Below are 21,407 nucleotides of genomic sequence, written 5' to 3'. Positions count from 1 at the left end.
AATGAGTGCAAGGGTCAAAACCAACCTGAGTAAGCTCTGACTTAGGGAAGGAAATTGCTGCTGTTAGAATCAATTACCTTCTCAAATTGGGGTGGGGGTTGGGAGGACACAAGAGACATTTAAAACAAAAGTTGGTACAGACGGCACACTGTTTAGACAGCCTTACCTTCCCTTTGCTACCTGACCTGGAGACCGCTTAGGAATGCAAGTACAGTCACAGATTTATTAGAATCTATTTCATGTCTGGATAAAACTTGATTTAACCAGGCGGCTGGTCTGAATATTTGAATCCTATGTGTGATGACTCTACAGGTGTAGAGCATCTGGATGCTGACTTCTCTTTCAGGTTGGTTGTTCCTAATGAACCGACTGATGGAGTAGCATGGAGGTGCGCCGTTAAACACGGAGGGAGTGGTGACAATGAGTGGAAGTCCATCAGATGCTGGAGGAAAACCCGTGAGAGATCAATGCATTTGTGCGCGTGCTTGTGTGTTAGCTCTACAGGAATGTTTTGTAGCTGCAGGAGGGGTGGGGAGCACATGGTGTGACACAGTTATGGGTTAGAGCTTCGGAAACTGCTTTCTGCCTAACCAAATATTTTTTGCGCAATGGGTTACTTACAGAACTGAGAAATGGGAGCATCCATTTGGGCTGAAGCCCCCCCCTTGGAGTTTAGTTTCTGGACCTGAGTGGGTGGGACGGGCTTATGGGACTGGCCAGTAGCACGATACATGGCCTGGACCCACAGGATGCGGTCCTGCTCGTCGTCACTGGCAAAGATCACAGTGTCGCCCTCCTTCACGGCATTGAAGAAAGCCCTGCCTCCATCCAGACCTTCGAGGTGTCAAAGAACATTAGAAATTTGTAAAATACCTTACGTTTGCTTGCATATTTATTCTTTTTCCCTTGTGCGTTCGTACCAGGTTGGGGGTCACTGTAGTCCACAGTATACCCATCCAGCTGCAGAAGCTCCTGTGGTTCAGATTTTTTCTCTCTGTAGCTGCACATGGCAAAGGTATACTGACTCACCTAGAGACAAAGTTAAAGAGCTCAGAGTGAGTAGACAAAAAACCTGGTAATTTTTCATTGCTGTTTACACGCTGGGTAACAGCATCAAGAATGAGTTTGACTTTGATTATAACCAATTTATAAGTCCAAAACTTAAATTTGTTTTTTGCAGTTTCATAATCTTATATTGCAAAAATCTTGAAAATCCAACTTGTAAAGCATTTATATATAATAACATAATTAATAACATAATTTTTCAGAAACAGCCCACCTGCACAAGCACAAAGAAACGTTTCTTCCAGCGTTTCCACACGTTCTTCCCAAACGCCCACAGATACCTGTGGCAGCAGTAAACGTAGTTGATGACAGATCAGAAAACACTTAACAGTTAATATGAAGAAACTTTGAACGAGCCTTTTAACATAAGATCTTTTATACGACAAGTCTGAATAACAAAAATGATAGTGATAAAAATTGTGTGAATTTGGCTTTGCTTTCAAAAAAATAAGTAAAACAAACATACACATAGATAGATATGCATATATAATCTACACACTGTCATCCACCAGGGGGAGTTGTGCACTTCACAGTATTTTTCCACAGCATGTGGAAAGAAATGAGGCCAAGGAGCTGAGAAGGGTTGGAGTTTTACAGGAAAGGCACAGAAAATTAAATCCTCATAAGAACATCCCTTTGTGTCTTATTTAGTTGCTGACTTTCTCTTACCCGCAGTGTTTCATGTTCTGTGGTTTGTCCATGCGTATAGCCAGCTTTATTTTAAGATCTTGGTCAGGGCAAGCCTTTGTCACAGTCATCTTATGGAGCTCTGACTGTTTGGGACTGTTAGGTGTTGGGTGGAGGACAACCTGCATATGAAGACACCACAAATGGCAAAAAAAAAAAGTTAATTACTGATCTCTTCTGAATTTCTGCTGGAGTCTTTATTTCATCTTTCTGTGCAGCAATCGTTAGTCTTTGCAGAGGCTGGTGATTATGTGTGTTTGCCTCTAGTGAAAATTAAATTGCGATGCGGTGAAGCAACAGAAGAACACTGTTTCTCTCTGCCTCAAAGTAGAAGAAGAAGAAAAAGAGGAGACCTAATCTCTCTTTGCTGACTTAAAGAGCTTTGAGGAAGCCTGCTTTCCTGCCAACTCTCTTGCAGTGGGAGATCAAAGAACTTTGTCTCAGACAAGGTCACTCTCACTACAGGGACATCCGAGGCGCCATTGGCCCAACACATAACAGAAAAACTACCTCCCTTGGGTATCTGTCAGTTTTAGGCATAAAAATACAAGGTAGTTTTACACATTCCTTCATGATGTTTATATCAAATTGAGTCAAATGAAATTTAAATAAAGTAAATAACTGAATCCAGAATTTTTCTTTTGTAATAAGTGGATTTTACTTCATTACAAAAGATGTTTCTTATTCAAAAGGAAACAATGTAAAGATGCACCAAGGTTTTAAAAAGGCATAATTAAAGTTTTTTTATCATACTGTTCTAAAGCTATAATGGACCACAACTTCCTTCGTCTCCATGGAGCATAAAGTAATGCTGTCCCTCCTCTACCTGCTGCTGACCAATCTGTCACTTCGCAGAAAAAAAAGACATCACATCATATACAAATAAATGGATCATGGGGCAATGCAATACTTCCCCTCCACCACTTGCTGCTGCTGTGCATTGCTGATCAGTTGGCTGAGAGAATATTTCTCTTAGTTAAATGATACCAAATGAAACTGCTTGGACAGGAGTTTTTCCACTGCAAAATGAAGCACGGAGTAATACAGAGCTTCCCCTTCCCCTCATGTCACTCCAGCTTGCTTTAAGAAAGCTTAATGAGATATAAATTTGACTGTTTGAAAATATTTCTGGCAGCACAAAACATGGACATCAGAAAAAGGCATCAGCACCATTTATCACTCGGGTTAAGTTAACATTGTTTTAAAATTACAACTGATAATATAGACATAGCAAATAATTGACAAATTCGACTGTAGGCTCTACTTGAGCTGAGAGCTGAACCTACTAACATCTAATTATCCAACTAAGATACTATTTATCAATATATTTATGTATAATATATAAAAAAAACTGTTCTTAACCAATATTTTGGAAGTTGTATGAATAACTCTCATCTTCCTGGTTGATAAATGTACTGAAAACCTTTGATGTTAATTATTGCATAAATAGTCTGTTATTGTGAAACCATGGTGTTTTTATTCAAGGTGATTGTACTCCGAGACTTTAAGCGTACTGTTATCTGTATGTTTTCATTTTTGGTTATCACCACCATGATCCTTGATCTTCTGTCATTGCTAAAATTGTGAGTAAACAGAGGTATTACCCTGCCCAGCTCTTTGTCTTCCAGCGCCAGGACGCCTGTACTCTCTGTAAACAGTTTCACCTTGACAGCAGGCAAAGGGTGTGTAGTGGTGAAGTCCCCCTGGGTTCCCCAGCTGAAAGACAAAACAGAAAACACTCAAGAGGTTATTTTCCATTACAGTATAACACAGTGATCTCACCTGTTGAACAGTTGATAAAAAAAGCAAGTCTTCATTCCATTGTTTGCCCCTGAATATTTACAACAGTTACAACAAGCTTGGGCATATCATTCCAAATTTTAAATTTTTATTTGAAACATATTTCTGTTATCAAAGAAAAAAGATGGTTAAAAGTTTAAATAGCTTAAAACACACAAATGATTGTTCTTGAAATGCACTATTGCTGTATTTCAAATGATTTCAAATTCCACACAAATGATAACAAAACATTTGTGTGGAAAGTGAGGCTTGCAGGGCTAAAAGGTTGGCTGAAGGAAAATGACTGTAAACAAATGGCTTTCAGAAGAAGCAGGGAAACAACACTGTATTTTTTATAAACAGAACGTCTCACAACAATAATGACAGATAAGGCACACTTATAGATCACAGAAAATTAACAATATGGTTGCCTGAGACTAGTAGTTCTAGTTCTTGTGCTTGTATAGCATCTTATGAAGTCTGAGGATTCTAAAGACATTCACACCACTTTCAATCATTCCCACACACATTGTTGAGGTGAGCTACAATATAGCCACAGCTGCCCTCAGGTACACTGACAGAAGCAAGGTTGTCATTCACACACTACCGCCAGCAGACAAGGTGAGTGAAGTGTTTGGATTATTTATTTGTATAAATAATCCATTGAGGCAGTTCTTAGTGATTGCAGTGGCTGGTGGTGGACCCCCTAACAAAATCCTCCGGTGTGAAGTGGCGGCTACATACGAAAGTGCTCCCCGTCTTTATGCAAAAGTCCGGACCTTCATCTCTTCGGATCGCCTGGATCCACTGCCTACGTTGGTCCGGGTCCGTCGGGAACGCATGATATGACAGATAAGGCTGTTTTCTTGCCCCCACATGAACAATCACGGACTGAACAAAAACAACTACGCCGAGACTGAGCCATTTTCCTAGCCTTTTAATGCTAACGCTATAGCTACCGGAAGTTGTCCAACCCCACATCCGCTTTCAAACCCGGAAGCGTGAAAAAGGTCTATTAACCAAAAGGAAGATTAGTTTTTCTTTTGGTTAAGAAAGACTGATCATTCTTTAACCAAAATGACCCAACAATGTTCATGTTTTCTTGAAAATGTTTGCTTTAATCAAACTTTTCCCCTATTTTTGAGCAGTGGACCAGACAGAACAATCAACTCTACTTTTGGACATGAAGGAAGGAAACTATGCAGATTTTAATAACAAAGTCTGCATAGAAAGAAAAATTGACAACATATTTTGGCTCCAGGGGGCCCTAAATAAAATCTGACAGTCTATTTTATTAGTGTCTGTTGGAGTAAACAACATCTTAAAAATGAACAAACAAACAAAAAAATAACACAGTACCTGAGGGATTATGAAGTAGTAACAAAGACATTTTCGAATAGTCTAGCTCCTCAGATCCACTTAAAACACAGAAATCCACAGAGAACAAGTTGAAATGTGCAATATTGTATAGCCACGAGGGCTTAAGTCACTAGATTTTTTTAAAAAATATTCAATATTAAGCTTTCAGCATTGTAATTCTAAACTTTTGCAGCCTTCACAGTTTGGTTAAATGCTTAAAATCTTGTCGTGTCACAACAAATGGAGATTCTAACATGATAATTTCTATCCAAAGAAAAGATTTTCCTCCCTCAAAATCTTTCACAATCAACTGCTGCTGCTCTTGAAAATTAGAGGGAGCAGAGAGACCGCTGACAGACAGCGGATAGTCAGTGGTGAGTTGTGCTGGTTTCACGTGGAAATATCTTTCTGGCATGAAGGTGACCTTGTCGCTGAATGGAAGGTCTAATAAAGGACATGACAGCAGTTCTTGAAGCTCCTCCTGCTAAATGGGTCAGATACTCTGCATGCTAAATCTGCTTGCAGTTGTACTGAGTATACAAAAATAAAAAATAAAATCAATCAGTCCTTCCATCAAGTCATCAAAGTTCAATGTTAATTCATAACAGTAATTTGAATGTCAGCCTGAGTGCACGGCGGATGAGCACGCTTAATTAATGTTTGTGAATAACCAGCAGCAGTCTGAAGGGTAACATCCATCCTGTGTGACTTCATTTGTGTGTGTGTAGGTGCATGTACATAGAAACACTCAACCCATCATACAACCTGTCAAGAAACTGTCATTCGAAGTTTGTAACATTTGCTTTCCAGAGGCTGAACCGTACATGCAGCGTAGATCCAAACAATTTTGCTACATCTTTCAATTCAGTAATTTAAGTTTGCGTAAAGCGGTTGTCATCACAGCGTGTTCACTTTTGTCTTTTGACTTCTAGTTCCTGTCCTCATCGCTGTCTTAACCCTTCCAAAAAATGTGTCTCAATAGAAGACGTTTGGGGATAAAAATAACTAATATTACTGTATATGAATATTTCATGGGTGGTCCTTTTATAGCTTGAGTTGTATGATTCTGGAATCTGAGATTAATGGAGAAGCTATTTTAAGGAAAGAATAGATTTATCTAAATTTGGACATTGCAGATGTGATGAATGAAGTCTGTGTTGCCACAAGGTTCATTCGTTGTATTCACTCGCGTGTTTGAAGAGGAAAAATAAAAACTTCCACAGCGCTCCGAAATAAGGATCCAAGCAAAAATTTATTCCACAGTTTTACGTGTTATCCTTTACAAGAGCAGTTGTATCTTAGCTAACCTCCACAAACAACTTCGGTTAAAAAACCGTGTGGCTCTGCAGATATAACTTGCAACGCCTTTCCTTTCTCCCTCGTTAACGCTCCAGCATGCACACTTCATTTGCATAAATCGCAAAATAGACACTTAAGCTTTAAACATACAACTTAAAATAAAACACTCATTGACAACAAACATTACAACATGCTGCATGCAGTACTAATAATTTTACCTAATCCTCAACAAATGCACTTATTAAATTACATACTAAACAAATAATGTTTTAACAGTAACTGAATATTACTTTACATTTACTTGGCCTCCACAAAGTCCGATGAGCTATATTATTAACCAGTACAGTGTCTTGCAAAACCTTTCCACATTTTATCACATCACATCCAGAAATACAGATGGATTTCGGGAGAATTTTAAAGACCAACACAATAAAATGCATAATTTTGATGCGAAATCATGCTCCTCCTTAAATAAACTTTACAATTATACACAACTTTATGTTTCTTTTTATTTTATTTTTGTCACACAAAATTCCAGTTAAATAGATAAACATTTGTGATTATATTGTGACAAAAGAGGAAAATGTAAAGAAACTGGAATACTTTTCCAATGTTGGACAGAGTTAATCAATCAATTTCCACTTTCTGATTAAAAATGACCCAGCTGAAATAGTTTTGTTCAGATAGAGAATTTCAGAACTTATAACTGCTTAAGCAAATCAAGATTATTAAAGAGTTGTCTTTAAATATTTAGAAATTCCCACCTAAAACAACATGTTTAGTACCAGAATAATTAGGGTAAAATTAGAGTATGTGTGTCAGTTACAACAGATTATTCTGCTTTGGGCCAAATAATTAAAATATTTAAAGGAAATTAATTTTAAAAAAAAGTTTTGTGCAAGTACACAGTCTAATTTCTTTTAAATGTCGTAATTTACATGCAAAGTGCTTTTGAGAGGAAATGAGGCATCTGAGAGCCCCTGAAGAGCACTGGGAATGTATCGCTGCAAGCTGAGAAACCACTGAGATGTGGGAGAGTTTGGCAACAGAGGCTTAGTTTAAGTTTTAAGTGCATCTTAAAAGCCAATTTCTTTAGATAAGATTCTTCTAGGATCTTATTCACAAAACTGTAATGGCTTATTGAAAGAAAACAGCAATAGTCAGCAATTTAATTTGTTTTATCTTCCATGAAAATAGAGTTTGTTTTTTGCACTAACAAACGGTTGTGAGTCTCGAAATGAAATATAAATAGTGTTGTTGCGCAACCCCCCAAAATTCACACACACACACACACACGCACACACCCACACACACACACACACACGCACACACACACCCTTCTCTCTCTACTCTCTACTTCCTCTTCTGAGAGGGGAGATGTGCTACCAGCTCTCTCTTTACCCTGTGCAGAACTGAAGTAAACTCTGTTTAAGCTGGTGTCAAGAAAGACTGGCCTGGTTTCTGACAACCTCCATTCAAATGCCCCACCCTCCTATCCTTTCGCATATCATATCAGTGATCTTTAAATGCAGTTACACCTTTTACACCATTTCAAGTTCAATTTTTAGTTTCTTTGATTTAGCATGCATTTATAATATTAAGATAACCATGACTTATTAGTTACTCTTATTATAATATTAATGTGAGTTATTACAGATGTTTTATGAAAAGAAACCAAGAATAATTCATTATTGTAATTGTTTGATACCAAAGTTACAGTTACTTGTAAGTATTATTATAAGTATTATTATAAGTAAACCAATATTAATGTAAGTATTTTAGGATCTTATCTAATTACTCAAAATGTTTAGATTTCATTCTTTAAAACTTTCATGCTTTGAAATGAGAAATAGTCTCAACTATGTTTATACATCAGCAGGGTGGAAACTTACTTCCTTTTTTTTCAAGGAAACCTGCTCTTCCTGTTTCATGACACTCTCTCTGCCTGACTAAAATTTTTTATGATTAGATAGAAAAAAGAAGTGGAATTAAAGCAAAGTTTGCAGGATACAAATATAACACACACAACCAGATTTATGTTATTGAAGTTTAAGTCTTCTGTTGGGTCTGGATGTCATTTGTGTGATTAATTTTAAAGTTTACTTTATTTATTGTGACTGTAAAACAAAAATCTCCAGCATGGGGAAGTGGGATGATGTCAGATTTTCTTGACAATACCAGACTGTGTGTTTTGCAAACATCATTGTTTGTTGAATGCCCGTGGTAAACAAACATCCATGTGTGCACACTCACGTCGGCTTGGATGCCTCTGCTTGGTCGGTCTGGAGCTTCTCGCCTCCTTCCACCTCCATGGTGCAGTAAACAATCCTGTTTGGAGCCAGAGACTTCAGCCCCACCACTTCCATGATCACCACCTGGGAAGAAGAATAGCCTTAGAGAAGATTGTTGAGAAGTGACTAATCTCTTTAGAGAGGTCAGAGAGCAAGAGAGTCAGAAGCAGAGGAGCAGGCAGAAAATCCATCCAGAAATACTACAAGAGCAACAATGAGTGTTTATACTCACAGCTTCTGTCTTTGGTGCACAATAGATTCTGGATGATTTTCCACTGAAATAGACTGTGAAAACTGCTACTATCCACGTTGGAGCCTGCAACTCCCAATCCTCAAAACTGCTTGCAGACATAATCTGCCACATAAAGTCTTATACCTCCTCTTTATAAGCTCAGTGCCTACATTGCAGCTCTGCCATGGCCCAGGGTAACTGCAATACTGCAACCATGAAATTCAGTGGGACAGCCTGAAGCGAAAAAATGTGCTGTCAGGATTGGAGTCAACTTTCAATAAAATATTTAGCTCAATACTGTCGATGTGATGCCTGCAATGTTTGTTACCTGCTACTGAATATTATCCCGTTCAACCATTCTACAGACACAACTGTGTGTGACAATAGATCAAGTACAAGTGTCTTTGAGAACCATAAAAGTTTGAATATATTACTTCAAGAAAATTCCACATTGATTCTGACACAAACATGTAATTTTTCAAAAGGTTAGAGTAGAATATTCAGTTTCTTTTGTTTAAATAAATGCAATCAGAAATTTAAATGTCATATTCTAAGTTACACAACTGTAATTACAGACAGAGTATTTACGGGGGTAAATGTTGGCTAAATGTGAACCGAGAAGCAAAGGCAGCTCTAAACTAATCTTATTGAGCCGTCTGTGTATCTCTGCTATGATGCAGTCAGCCTACATTTAAATTAGGTATTATTCATGCATTCTGGGGAAGGTTGGTCCATTTAATCAATATTTAGGTAAAATACCAAGTCAGAAAGTTACTTGGTACTCTAGAATATATATTTTAGAGCTGATTAGAATAGTCAAATGTGGTCGTGGCTTCAGGCGGAGGGTTGAGGGCTGAGGATTTGACGGGTGTGGGAGATAATCCAACCGTGTGCATAATCTTAATTTTTATTATCATTATTATATCACTGCTTACAAATTATCACAGTATAAAGTGCATGTACAAATATTGTAATATTTTTCTTTTCGTCAGTTCAATAAAATTTAATTTAATGTCTTTTAATGGTAATATTTAATGTCTTTTAAAATCAGAAATCCTAACTCACTTAGAAAACACAATCTGAGAAAGTCACTCCAGTTAGACGTGGTTCTTTGAGTTGACCCTGGAGTCAAAGTTCTGAGAAATGTCTCATCGGTTAATGTAAAATAGAATTTTTAGTTCTATTTATTTTTGGAAAAATAAATAGAACTAAAAATTAAAAGCAAAACAACATTTTATGTATTCCTTCACTTAATCTATTGTCTTTGTAGCTCAAGAAAGGCTAACTGGGACCTGATGCAAATTGCTCCCATCAGGTGAATATTTGATCTGGCATGTATTTAGTGTAACGCACTTTGTGAATCTACTGCAGAATCCAAGCAAATAGCTCGTGCAAGGCAGCAGCAAAAAGAAAATATCAGATTGCTTTGTGAATTTCCACCATGTTGGCATTAAAAGGTGGGTTGAGAGCTACACAATATGTACTCTATAACACATACAGAGCAGGTCTGCTGCTATATGCGTTTCATCACAGGTGAGACCCTTAGTTGTTACTCATGGAGCTTTGCTTAGATGTCTGAGTAGTGCAAGATGTGGACTGTAACCAACATTGCCCCAGGTCAGCCTGAAGGTTTTCAGCTGTTTTACATAGCTCTCCAACTTGGAACAAAACTTCAGTAGATTTCAGTCACACGGTTTCTTGTCTCTGAAGTTTTTTTGGATGCATCAGGAAAGTACTCTGCGATACAAAAGTTCTTGAAAACGTTCACATTGCTGAAACTTGGATGCTTTTGTATTTCAGATTCAACAAATTACTGAATACATCTCTGAAGTTCTAGCACAGAAATATTCCATAAATATTAAAAAGACTGTTTTTCAGAAAACAATTATTCTGACTCACTTATCAGGAATGATAAGTGTTTTAATTTAGATTTGCTTCTCAAAATGTTAAATTTTGCCAAATTTCTGTAACAATTTCATGTTGATTTTACAACAGAGGAATGCTCTCGGGCACATTTTGTCATTTTTTTGTGCATCAATTAACAGCTTTAACATACATTGGCCTAATTTTGGTCATGACACACCAAGAAAACTATTTATAAAATAATATTATATATTTTTTGTGCATCTAATACACCAGCTAGGTCTTAAGCCTGACATTATGGTTTTTGAGCCAAAATTATTGAATATCTGCTTATGTCATTTATGAATCAAATAGATGTCAGCACAAAACTGTCCACCAAATTATATAATGTTTTTTTTTAATGTTATTAATATTTGTTTTAACATTGTATTGAAGTAAGTCAGAGGCCATTATGAACTCACTGACTCTGAAATAGCACTGCATCATAAGGAAGAGAGGTGTGATTGCTCTCTGTTCTGTGGTGATAACTCATCTGAGACAAGCTGATAACAAGATGAGTCACATTTCCCATTAAGGAGCAGGTAAATAGGCTTTTATGCACGTGTGTGTGCATCAGTCTGTTCCTAACACAGCGTCTGGTGGACCGTCTGAACAGGTGTGCTGTCTGTTTCTATTCTTAGTATAGAGCAGGGAAGTGTTTCTCATCAGTTTTGATTTCCAGTTCCACAGAGGCAGACGTAGATTTGCACAAGACTTGGACATCGTAAAGGAGTAATATTTGTAGCACTTGGCTAAAGCTGGTAAACCAAAAAATATAGTACCTCCAAAGTAAAAGAGAGAACCACATCGGACTTGGAGAGAGTGTTCTCGTCCTCTTGGCCCATATCGATGATGGAGGTGTTGTGGCCTCGCTTCAGCTTCTGGAGTTTAAACTCTCCACCTTTGGACACAGGCATGCTTTCCAGGTTGGCCATAAGCTGATTGACGGAGGACTTGAGCTCCTCGATGTACATGGCCTCCATCTCTTTAGACACAAATTTAGGGAACTTGCCGCCCTGTTGGGGAGAACAGGAAAGAATCAGATATTTCTAATACAGCTTGAAATCAAAAACTTGACAATTTAAAGCTTCTTAAGACCAGGTCGTATAATTTCACTTCAAAATGACATAACACAAATTCCCCATCACAGTCATCCACATCTACTGAAGTATAGAATATTCTTTCATTAATTTTTCCTTATGTGTGGCCTGAAGCTCACACCATGGTGTCCATACTAGTGACACCATATTTCTGAAATATTAACTATATAACAAAGCATATTAAAACCAATCTGAGTGCTCCCTGCAGAGTCTGACTCACCCTGGCAATCTGGTCTGCCATCTGAAGACGACCATCAAGCTCTCTTCTGATCTGTGCAGCCTGCTCATCCAGATTGTCCAGCTATTGATAAACAAAGAGGAAGAGGTTATTTGGGTCATTTCAAGAAGGATGCAATACTTTCTAAACCCAAGCTTTATTCCCACAGAAATAATGTCTGCATCAAATATAAAATAAAATCTTTATCTACACATATTGTTGATATAAAGATTTCATCAATTTTGACTGAAAACAAAAGCTTATGTACTAAAATATGCTCATAAACGTTTAGCTTTTTACACAGGGATTGTACAAAGTTATGTAGTAACAAAATTTCAATAGGATACTGCCTAAATTGATTATTTTCACAGTCACAGGGTAGAAATGCTTTTGTACCAAATTAATTCAAATTGCCCGGTAAAATGTTGTGCACAAATGGACAAACCTAAAAGGTCTGGTCAGTACAGCAGATTTAAGGCAGATTGTTTTCTCTTCACTGTCTGAAGTTACAATCCACAGTGGGCTATACACTTTGGACATGAAACTGAAGGAGGGTGTGTCAGAATTATTTGAGACAGCTTTTTTATATGGAATCATAACTCCACAAAAACCTAATCTTGTATACACAATTTGAGCTGGTGTGGGACTTGGGTGTATCCCATACTCAAATCCACATTGATGTAACCCCAATCAGCAAGAACACGATCCTACATAAATATCTCTACGCTACTCACATTTCATGAAGAAGGATCAAAGTTTCACCTTATACAATAATACATCTGCAGCCTTGAAACCCATTTTTCTTTTTAAGTTGTTGAGCACTTACTATTAATCATTAGTTTTTTCTTTGAAGCAAAATTGTATGCTGAGCAGAATAGAGTCATAATGGCTTTATAGAACTGAATTACAAAAAATTGGATTTTTTAGACCTAAAAATAAAAAAAAATGAGGACCATTGAATCTCAGAGAATATACAATAATCTTTGGGAGCTTTTGAATGTTTAATGACGTAACCTTAATGTGGGCAATGTCTCCATAACCTCACTCATGTTTTCATCTGCAGCTGTCGGTGCTGAAATAAATTGAAGAAACTTCTGAACTCGTACAAGAGAAATAAGCCCTTCATCAAAAAAGCAATTAGTTCATACATGAGTAACTCAATAGTTTTCCCCTCTTCATATTCAGTGTATCGCCTTTTTCCTTCCAGCAGCTGTGCAAATGATTCTGAATCACTTATTCATGTGCTAGTTAATTATTCAAAGAAATCTTTCTGTTACTACATCTGTAAAAATAATCTTTCTTTGTTTATTATATTTATAATAACCAATTTTTTTAATGCAAGAAAGGTAATGACAACAGTCTTCATAAAACAATCTAATTTTCCTCACAATTAATTTTTAATTTCAGAATAGTGTTTTATTATTTTATATTCTTCTTTCTTTTTCCAACACACCAAACAGGCACACAGGTCAATGATTTAACTAAAGGCTTTTTCGCTAACAAGAACCAAAAGCAAGAACAGAGCTTGCAAACAACCAAGGTTGTTTGCAAGCTCTGTTCTTAAACAAATAAAATACAACACACAGATAGTATTCAGGGGAGTAGCGAAAGTAGAGAAAGTAGACAGCAAAAGAGATTTCTGGACTGATGTTCATATACAGAATAGTCTGTACTGAATAATCTGGCCATCAGAACATAAGACATGTTTGGCATAAACCAAATACAGTATTCCAGCAAAAGAATTTTCTATCAACTACGAAGCACCGAAGAGGATACTTTGCTGCAGCAAGATCTTACCAGTTCACAGTCATAAAATCAACTGACAATGGTAACACAAATGAGAGGGTGGTGAAGTAAAATGAGAGAGCAATGGTAGGAAAACTTAAGTAAACCTAGAACTGTAGCCTGTAACATCACAGTGACCTAAACCTAGTAATATGCAGTATGGATAGGCAGGATGGACTCTGGGTAATTTACTAAATAAAATTTTGCACACCATACAATAATTTAATCTGTTTAAGAAAATATGGAAACCTTACGGTTAAGCTGAGCATAAAAATAAAAATTACAACATTGTTCTATTCATGCTGCTGCCTGCTGAAGTGTACCTTTCCCTTTCATGCTGTTCTATGGGTTTCATTAGGCATACAGAAAGTGTTTAAAAACAGTTTAAAATGCACAACCCTCCTGTACAAACAAGTCTCACCTCAACATAAAGTGTGTGTTTATGTCTCGTGCATGTTTGACTATTTGTTTTGTCCTCATTCAGTGAAGTAAATGGTCGGTATCTAGTCCAGAAAACTAGAAAGCTAAACTGCCACACACTGGCACCACCAGGTCCTATGACCAACACCAGGAGGGAAAGCAGATTAAGTGTCTTGCCACAGCAGACACAGACAGAGACAACAGCCAGACGAGCTCCTACCACCTGAGGCACCTGAGCCTACTTATAGAGAGCAGTGAATCCAGACATTTTACTTAAGTGAGAAGAATTATATCTCATAATTCGACTCATAATGCTACTCAAGTAAAAGTAAAACATACACTGAAGCAAAATTGCTCCTAAAAGTACATTTCTTTCAAAAAGTTACTAAATGTAATTGAATAACTATGACTTGTACACCTCAGTCCATACAGTGTATGGACTGCAGTGCAGAAACGCATCTAATAGGATGGCAAAAATATTATTTTCCCACAGGATTTGATTTTGATATTTTAAATATGAAAAGGAAATCCAATCAAAATGTAATCTCATATCCGTTTTTTGCAACACAGAGAAGAAAGATAGTTTGTATTTTAAATGAAAATCAATAATTGTTTCACTTTTGGTTTTCATAGCTGGCTTCTGAGAAGAAAATACAACTACCAAGCATTCACAGATTCAAAATCCATGAATGGTTGGATTCATACACTTTCTAACTTTAAATTCTATTTAAACTTTCAGATTTAAATGCTTCAATCAGACTAGTCTTGTTATCAGAAGAAAAAAATACTAGTTGCAGGGTTTTTTTTCCAGCTGGCATTTTAACAGTGGCAACCTGGCTTTTTGCAACTAATGATTTAATGGCTTAAAAGGGTCCATTATAAAAGCATAGTGACTAGAATTACTGTCATCAAAATCACTGAAAAGAGGCGGTCAAGGTAAATATGATGTGCAGTCTTAAAGAGTCTCGCACAGATTAGCGGTTATAAAAAATAGTGGAGCATGACTATAAAAAGGCCAATCAGCACTCCAGTTTCTTTCCAACCGACTGTAATCACAGAAGCACGATGTGGCATCGCACATGAAAAGATCGAAATCAAAAGCAATGTCTGCCTTGGTGCATAGAAAATATGTTGCCATCACTGCAGGCAACCTGAATGAACCACATCATTTTACTGGGTTTTTTTTTTTTGTGGAAGTGTCAAGTATTTTGAGCTTTCCCTTTTCTTATTGGTTTCAATCAGCAGAATTAAAATAATTTCTCAAAAATGGCCAAGCTGAAGCAACCACTAAAAATAAAACAAATAGAAACAAGAAAAGCTTTGACTTCAATTGGATTTGAGTTGAAGTCAGTGTTTATTACTGTGCGCTACTTCAAATTATTTTCTGTGGCACAATGTTTACTGATTTTTAGCTTAAAATCTTCCCTTTGAAATTGAAATATATTTCAATCTGAAAAAGTGTTTCAGATTAGCTGACAATGAACTAGTGGATGCCTGATGTCTGTATTTTGCTCTCCACTTCTCTATGTTTTGTATTTCTTCTGTTGTTCTCTCAGCCAAAACATCTCATTCCTATCACATTTGATGCTGTGAGTCACCAGTCAACACTTCTGTGTGAGATGATTAGGACAAATCTCCACCAGAGTTGCACCTAAGGAGACATGAACCATTTCAGAGAGCAGGATGGTCTGAGTTCACGCTAAAAAAATGAATTGTGGCTTGTGTTAAAATTGTGAAATCATTTATGTTTTTTGTTCTGTTATATTACCTGTAAAGCAGTCAAAAAATTATTTTTCACAGTGTACATGCAAAACAGAAATTTTACCTCGATAGTGACAGTGATTACTTTTTTAAGTGTAATGGTGTATATATTGATTAAATTCTTTCTCAAATGAAAGAACATAAATAATATAGAATAAGTTTAAACTTTTTCTGTGCTTTTGAATTTCTATGAATGTCAGTGAAGTTTGACAAATGCCATTTTATGACCATTCTATTCCAAATGCAAAGTTCAATAAAGACGTGGATGATTGCATTTGGCATGGGAAAAACATGACTTGACTGCAGAGAGTACTGACCTCTACATATAACACATTTTATGTAGTTTTTTTGTAAATATGTAATGAATTGCTAATTTGAAATATTTCATTGCCACAAAAGCCCAAATAAAAGTTTGCCCCCATGCGGAAGTAGAGCAAATCTCAGATAAAGAAACAGTGTTATAATAGCAAAGATTGTGGAACTCAATGCCTTACCCAAGACATTTTGTCTTATAAGCCAACACTGAGGCAAAGACACAGACAAGAAAATTCTCCTACAAGTCCTACTTCAGGTCTGTAAAGTTGTTTGCAAAAAACAACAAAGAAGTCAAATGTTAAACATCAATTAAAAACCAAAGAAAAAAACAAGGAGCACATAGTGTCATTGGATGCTAATCTAAAAGCTGTGTCAGATGCATTTTGGACGGACAAACCACGTGAGTTAAATAATACATGCTTGTGAAAATCCACATTCCGGAAAGTGCTTAAAAATATTTGCAAAAAAAGTTGCTTAAATGAAAATACTACACTTACTGCAGCCTATGTTATCATGCTGCCATAGAAATGCCATTGAAATGTACACCCATAAAATAAAAAATTACTATGCCCACTCCATGAGCTTTGATTTGTCTATCAATACCTGTCGTTATGAAAGAAAATGAGATGTTTACAACCAGTTACCTTCGGGCAAATGAAGATGTGGTAGTTGCTGTTAAGGTTTCATTCAACTGGACCTGAGGTTGGCTGCAGGCCTTGATCCATTTCTTGCATTATTCCAGACTCCATTTGGGTTTTGGAAATGTAATAAATTATATTCTGCCCTTGACACACTCTGGATTTCAGCTGTTGGGATTACATGTTCCCTACTGACTTCTTATTTTCTAAACTCCTCTGGTCTCCTGCTGGTGGGACACATGCCAGAACTGACCTCCCTCAGCCTCTGGGTACTTCACCCATTCCTATTACATTAACGGGCCTTGTCTCTCAACCTTTACCATATTGATTTTCTGCCCATTCCAGCAATCCCTCTTAAGAGAGAATGAGCCAAAGTGCACATACAGTCAGGGGAGGAGTACAGTATGTTACAAACACAGGGGAAAAAAGACAAATAGAGACAGTGTTGGATCTTATTGAAACTGAACAAAACCAGATCACGTGCAACATTTTTTTACGTAAAAAGCAGAAAATTATGTTCTTATTATCATCTTATCTACCACCTCGGGCTTGATTTTGTTCACTGGTCTGCAGAATATGAACTTATGTTAGCCAGATGCCTCTTAAATAAAGGACAGCAAGGATAGACAGTTAAGTCTGATGCACTATCAGCACTGCCCACTAAACAGCCACCCTGCTCTATAACCCAGAGTTCCTGTTTAGTAGAGCACATAATCAGACTTTGCCACCAGCAGCAGCAGAATGTCTGCATAGGAAGCACAGTGGTATTCAGCACAGATCACAGAGTGATGCTTAAATAAAGACCAGATTGTGGCAGAAAAGGAAGAACGCAAAGACAAATTTATACTGAAATATTGGGGCGAATTGAATTCCTGCCTCAGTTCTGCCTCAGCTGCCTAAATCCCACTGTTGTTAGCAAACTTGTGTAAAAAAAAAATAAGATAAAAGAACTCCACTGGACTGTGGTGCAACTGACATCTGACATGTGCACTCCCATAAGAACTGTCAGTACCAAGTTTGGAGATCAGCAGCTTGGCCTGTCAGCATCTGACAGTGCATTTTTACTGTCCCATCTGTGCTCCTCCCTCTCTAGCAAACATGACAAACCCAAGACCATATGTCCAAGAAAACTTAAGACGGAAGTGGGTGGGAGGAGAAAAACCTGGTTCAGTGTACGGAACCTCACAGGACCCTCTAAAACTGAAAGGTAAATGCTCTCTATACACTGTACTCCAGATTATTATGCAAATTGGATTTAAGTGTCATAAAGATAAAATTTTCTGTTGCGCTATTAAATTTATTGATGGTATTGCGTGTCAGGACTCTTTGAATCACTATAATTAATTTCAGAGAGATGGTTGTTTAATTTGTCTGGTGAGCTCAATTAAAGGAAATCTACTTAACAAGAATGTTGCATATTATTAAGCAGGTTTTAAGCAACATGGGAAAGAGAAAGGATCTTTCTGCTGACGAAAATCATCGAATAGTGCAGTGCCGTATGACAGGGTATGAAAAAATTTTATATTTAACAAAAACTGAAGCGCAATTGTACTGTGAAGAGATTTGTGGCTGATTCAGAACAAAGATGGGTTTGTACAGATAAAGGCATAATGAGGAAGGTTTCTGTTAGACAAATTCATGGGATTAACAGAGCAGCTGTTAAAATGCCCTTGCAAAGCAGCAAACTCAGTGTGGTCACCATCCTCCTCTGACCTCAACCCCATTGAGAACCTTTGGAGTTTCCTCAAGCAGAAGATCTGAAGGTGGAATGCAGTTCATATCAAACCAGCAGCTCTGAGAAGGTTTTCTGACATCCCGCAAAGAAATTCAAGCAGAAACTTTCCACAAACTCACAAGTTCAATGGATGCAACAATTGTGCAGGTGATGTCCAAGAAGGCGTCCTACGTTAAGATGTTTTTGATTTAAATAGCTTTTGATCTTGGTACATGTGATCACTTAATGCTGCACATTCAAAGAATGACCGTTTCCAGTTCTTTATAATCCATAAAATGTTTAGAAAATCTGCTGTGCATAATAATTTGGAACAGTGCATTTTGAGTTTTTTATTTTTGAAAAAAAAAACACTGTTCTCATGGGGAGCTTTGTTCAGTAGAATTTTATTTATACTCTAATAGTTCATGACTTGAAAGTTATATTGACCATCATTTCCATTGACCATTTCGGAAAATCTGAGAAAATATCACTTGCATAATAATTTGGAACACGGTGTAAGGAACACATCGGTGCCTTACAAACTCAAAAATGTATCTAAAAATGTGCATTTATTACTGATTAGAGCTGCAGAAATGTAACGCAGGTTAGATTACTTTAGTGTTAGCCGAGATGACAGCAGGTTAGAAGCAGGTGGGTATTTAACAGCCCAGCTGATGACACATTCCCAGGTGGCTGCTGGGACATTAGCAGCAGACAGAAAACATGACTCGGGTGAATTTTTCTGAAGAACACAGACCGGACAGCAGGGTATGATTTAACATGGAGGAGCTGAGGCAAAGAGCTATATTTAGATGTGTTGAGAGTGCATGTGTGTATGCTAAAATATGCAGTGTGGGATAGAGGATGCATGTGTGAATGTAGCATCTCTGCATGATTTTCTCAGTATACGTTTTAATTTCTCTACATCTTATAACAGTTTAATGCTGCCTAAAATATTTCTTGATATAAAATGACAACTTATGCAATTACAAAAAAATCTAAGAAAAAAATCACTCACGCATTTCCCTTCATCTCTGTGGAGCACAAATATTTGATCACCTTCACTACTCTATTTGCACTGCAGATTAAAATGCTACTTAATGTGAAGTAGCAAAGGACTGAGCTTTTACATCAGTGTTTTGAGGCTGCCCTTAAACCAGACAGCCGAACACACAAAATCTTAATTTTCTCTTAAAGGGGCAGCATTATGTACTCAAATACAGGATATATATCAAACATAAAGAAATTTGTCACTTTGAAATTGGCCTCTAAAGGTCCTGTTCTTAGGAGCAGTTTCCGATAATAAGATCAGCAGACTAATTGCTGCTGGCTAGTCTAAAGGAAAAGAAAGGGGTTGGAGTCATTAGATGTGACACCAAAGTGACTCTCACACTCTCCTGTACTTCTCCACCTACAGCCTTTTCTGGCTCTCTTCTTTTTTGAGTCAAACAAAAAGCAACAAACTGAGCAGACTGTTCAACATGGCTTCCCTGTCCTGATTGTTGTATTGTATTTTTGTTCAAACAGATGTTCATACCTGGTACTACTTTTTGGACTCTGGGACGACCCACTATAAGACGACCAGCCCACTACAGCTGTTACTCAATTATAATGGAAAACTGCCTAAACTGTGTTAACAGTGATTTTTAATCATATTTGTAGAGGACTTCATTTACGGTACAGTGATCAAGGATACATTTCAGTTAAATGTTTATGACTGCAAACATTGTCCAGAGTCAGAGGCAGTTTCTCCATACAGTGTAGCACCACTGCTCTTTCAGTGAAGAAAGGTCGGCAGGCATAGCAATGCTCTCATCCTCTCCCAATCCTCTGTGCAGTGAAGAGGCTCCATTACGCAATTATATCAGCTACAGGCTAAGCCAAGGAGAACTCAGGCCTCATTTCCCAACTAACAGTTGCTGACAAGACAAATTATAGAGGAAGAGGAGGAGCCTTCTTTCAGTGCTGATGGGAGGATGGTTTGCCAGTTTGGGATGTGCGACAGACCATGATTTGTGGCTGTCGCATAAATCGTGTAGTGAAAGGTGGAAAGCGTGATCCCGATGTGCATGTGCTTTACTTTGACACTCAGGCTTGGGTAATTCAATCACCCATTTGAGACTCCGGGAATAATTTTATATGAGCGAAGGAGAGATTGTCTGAGGAGGAGTCAAATGGTGTGACTAAATATCGCAGGTTGAAAAAAAAAAAAAATCTGACAATAAAAATCTGTGAGAATTGTTTACTGTGCTCATAGAAAATGATTTCAAAGTTGTTTAAAATAAAATGCCTCTGCCATTGTTGTTCCTCAAATCTCATTAGATGGTTTTGTGATTTTGCTTTACTGGATCTGACATGACTTGCTTTCTGATTGTCATCAGAGAAAAAATATTATAATAATTATCAGTTCTGCAATGAGGGCTTCATTATTTCTCATTTCTTAAAGATGCAATACATAAAAAAATAATAGCAAAGTTGTTAAACACAGTCAGCAAATGCCACCAGTGTTTTGTTACAGTATGACCTAAGAACAGAATGATCCTGCCCTCACAGACTTATCTCGCCCCTTAACTTAACATGTGGTCTTAGCAACTAAGCTCCCATGACCCTTTTAGCATTGGCTGAGAACATCCCCCAGCTATACACCATTATGCATTTGCTATAACAGGAAAGGACATCAAAATGTCTTGACATAGAGCCACTCAATTGCAAATAAACTTTAAAAACATACTCTGATACACACATGGGGAAAATTTTAATAATGACCCACCAAACTCTTGAGTTGTAAATTTACCCCACTTCAGCCCCGGATCCTGGGTTTAAATCTGTGGCAATTTTTGCTC

The 21,407-nt window shown here is 37.3% G+C and overlaps 1 protein-coding gene across 8 annotated transcripts in view; it reads right to left on the bottom strand.

The window, feature by feature from the left end:
- The window catches only part of cadpsb (Ca2+-dependent activator protein for secretion b), an 86,863-nt gene that overhangs the window by 42,761 nt on the left and 22,695 nt on the right, over positions 1–21,407 (bottom strand). For all 8 annotated transcript variants that reach the window (XM_055027692.1, XM_055027685.1, XM_055027687.1 and 5 more), the window contains exons 4-11: positions 11,935–12,015; positions 11,397–11,630; positions 8,443–8,564; positions 3,357–3,468; positions 1,735–1,874; positions 1,280–1,346; positions 921–1,029; positions 622–834 (exon numbers count right to left, since the gene is read on the bottom strand). In XM_055027692.1, coding sequence (XP_054883667.1) covers positions 622–834; positions 921–1,029; positions 1,280–1,346; positions 1,735–1,874; positions 3,357–3,468; positions 8,443–8,564; positions 11,397–11,630; positions 11,935–12,015 — 1,078 coding nt within the window. The remainder of the gene's footprint in view (positions 1–621; positions 835–920; positions 1,030–1,279; positions 1,347–1,734; positions 1,875–3,356; positions 3,469–8,442; positions 8,565–11,396; positions 11,631–11,934; positions 12,016–21,407) is intronic.

Source organism: Poeciliopsis prolifica, unplaced genomic scaffold, assembly GCF_027474105.1.
Source record: "Poeciliopsis prolifica strain line A6 unplaced genomic scaffold, Auburn_PproV2 SCAFFOLD003, whole genome shotgun sequence".
NCBI classification, from domain to species: Eukaryota; Metazoa; Chordata; class Actinopteri; order Cyprinodontiformes; family Poeciliidae; genus Poeciliopsis; species Poeciliopsis prolifica.
Note: the sequence above shows the minus strand (reverse complement) of the source record. Positions and strands in the feature narration are given on the sequence as shown.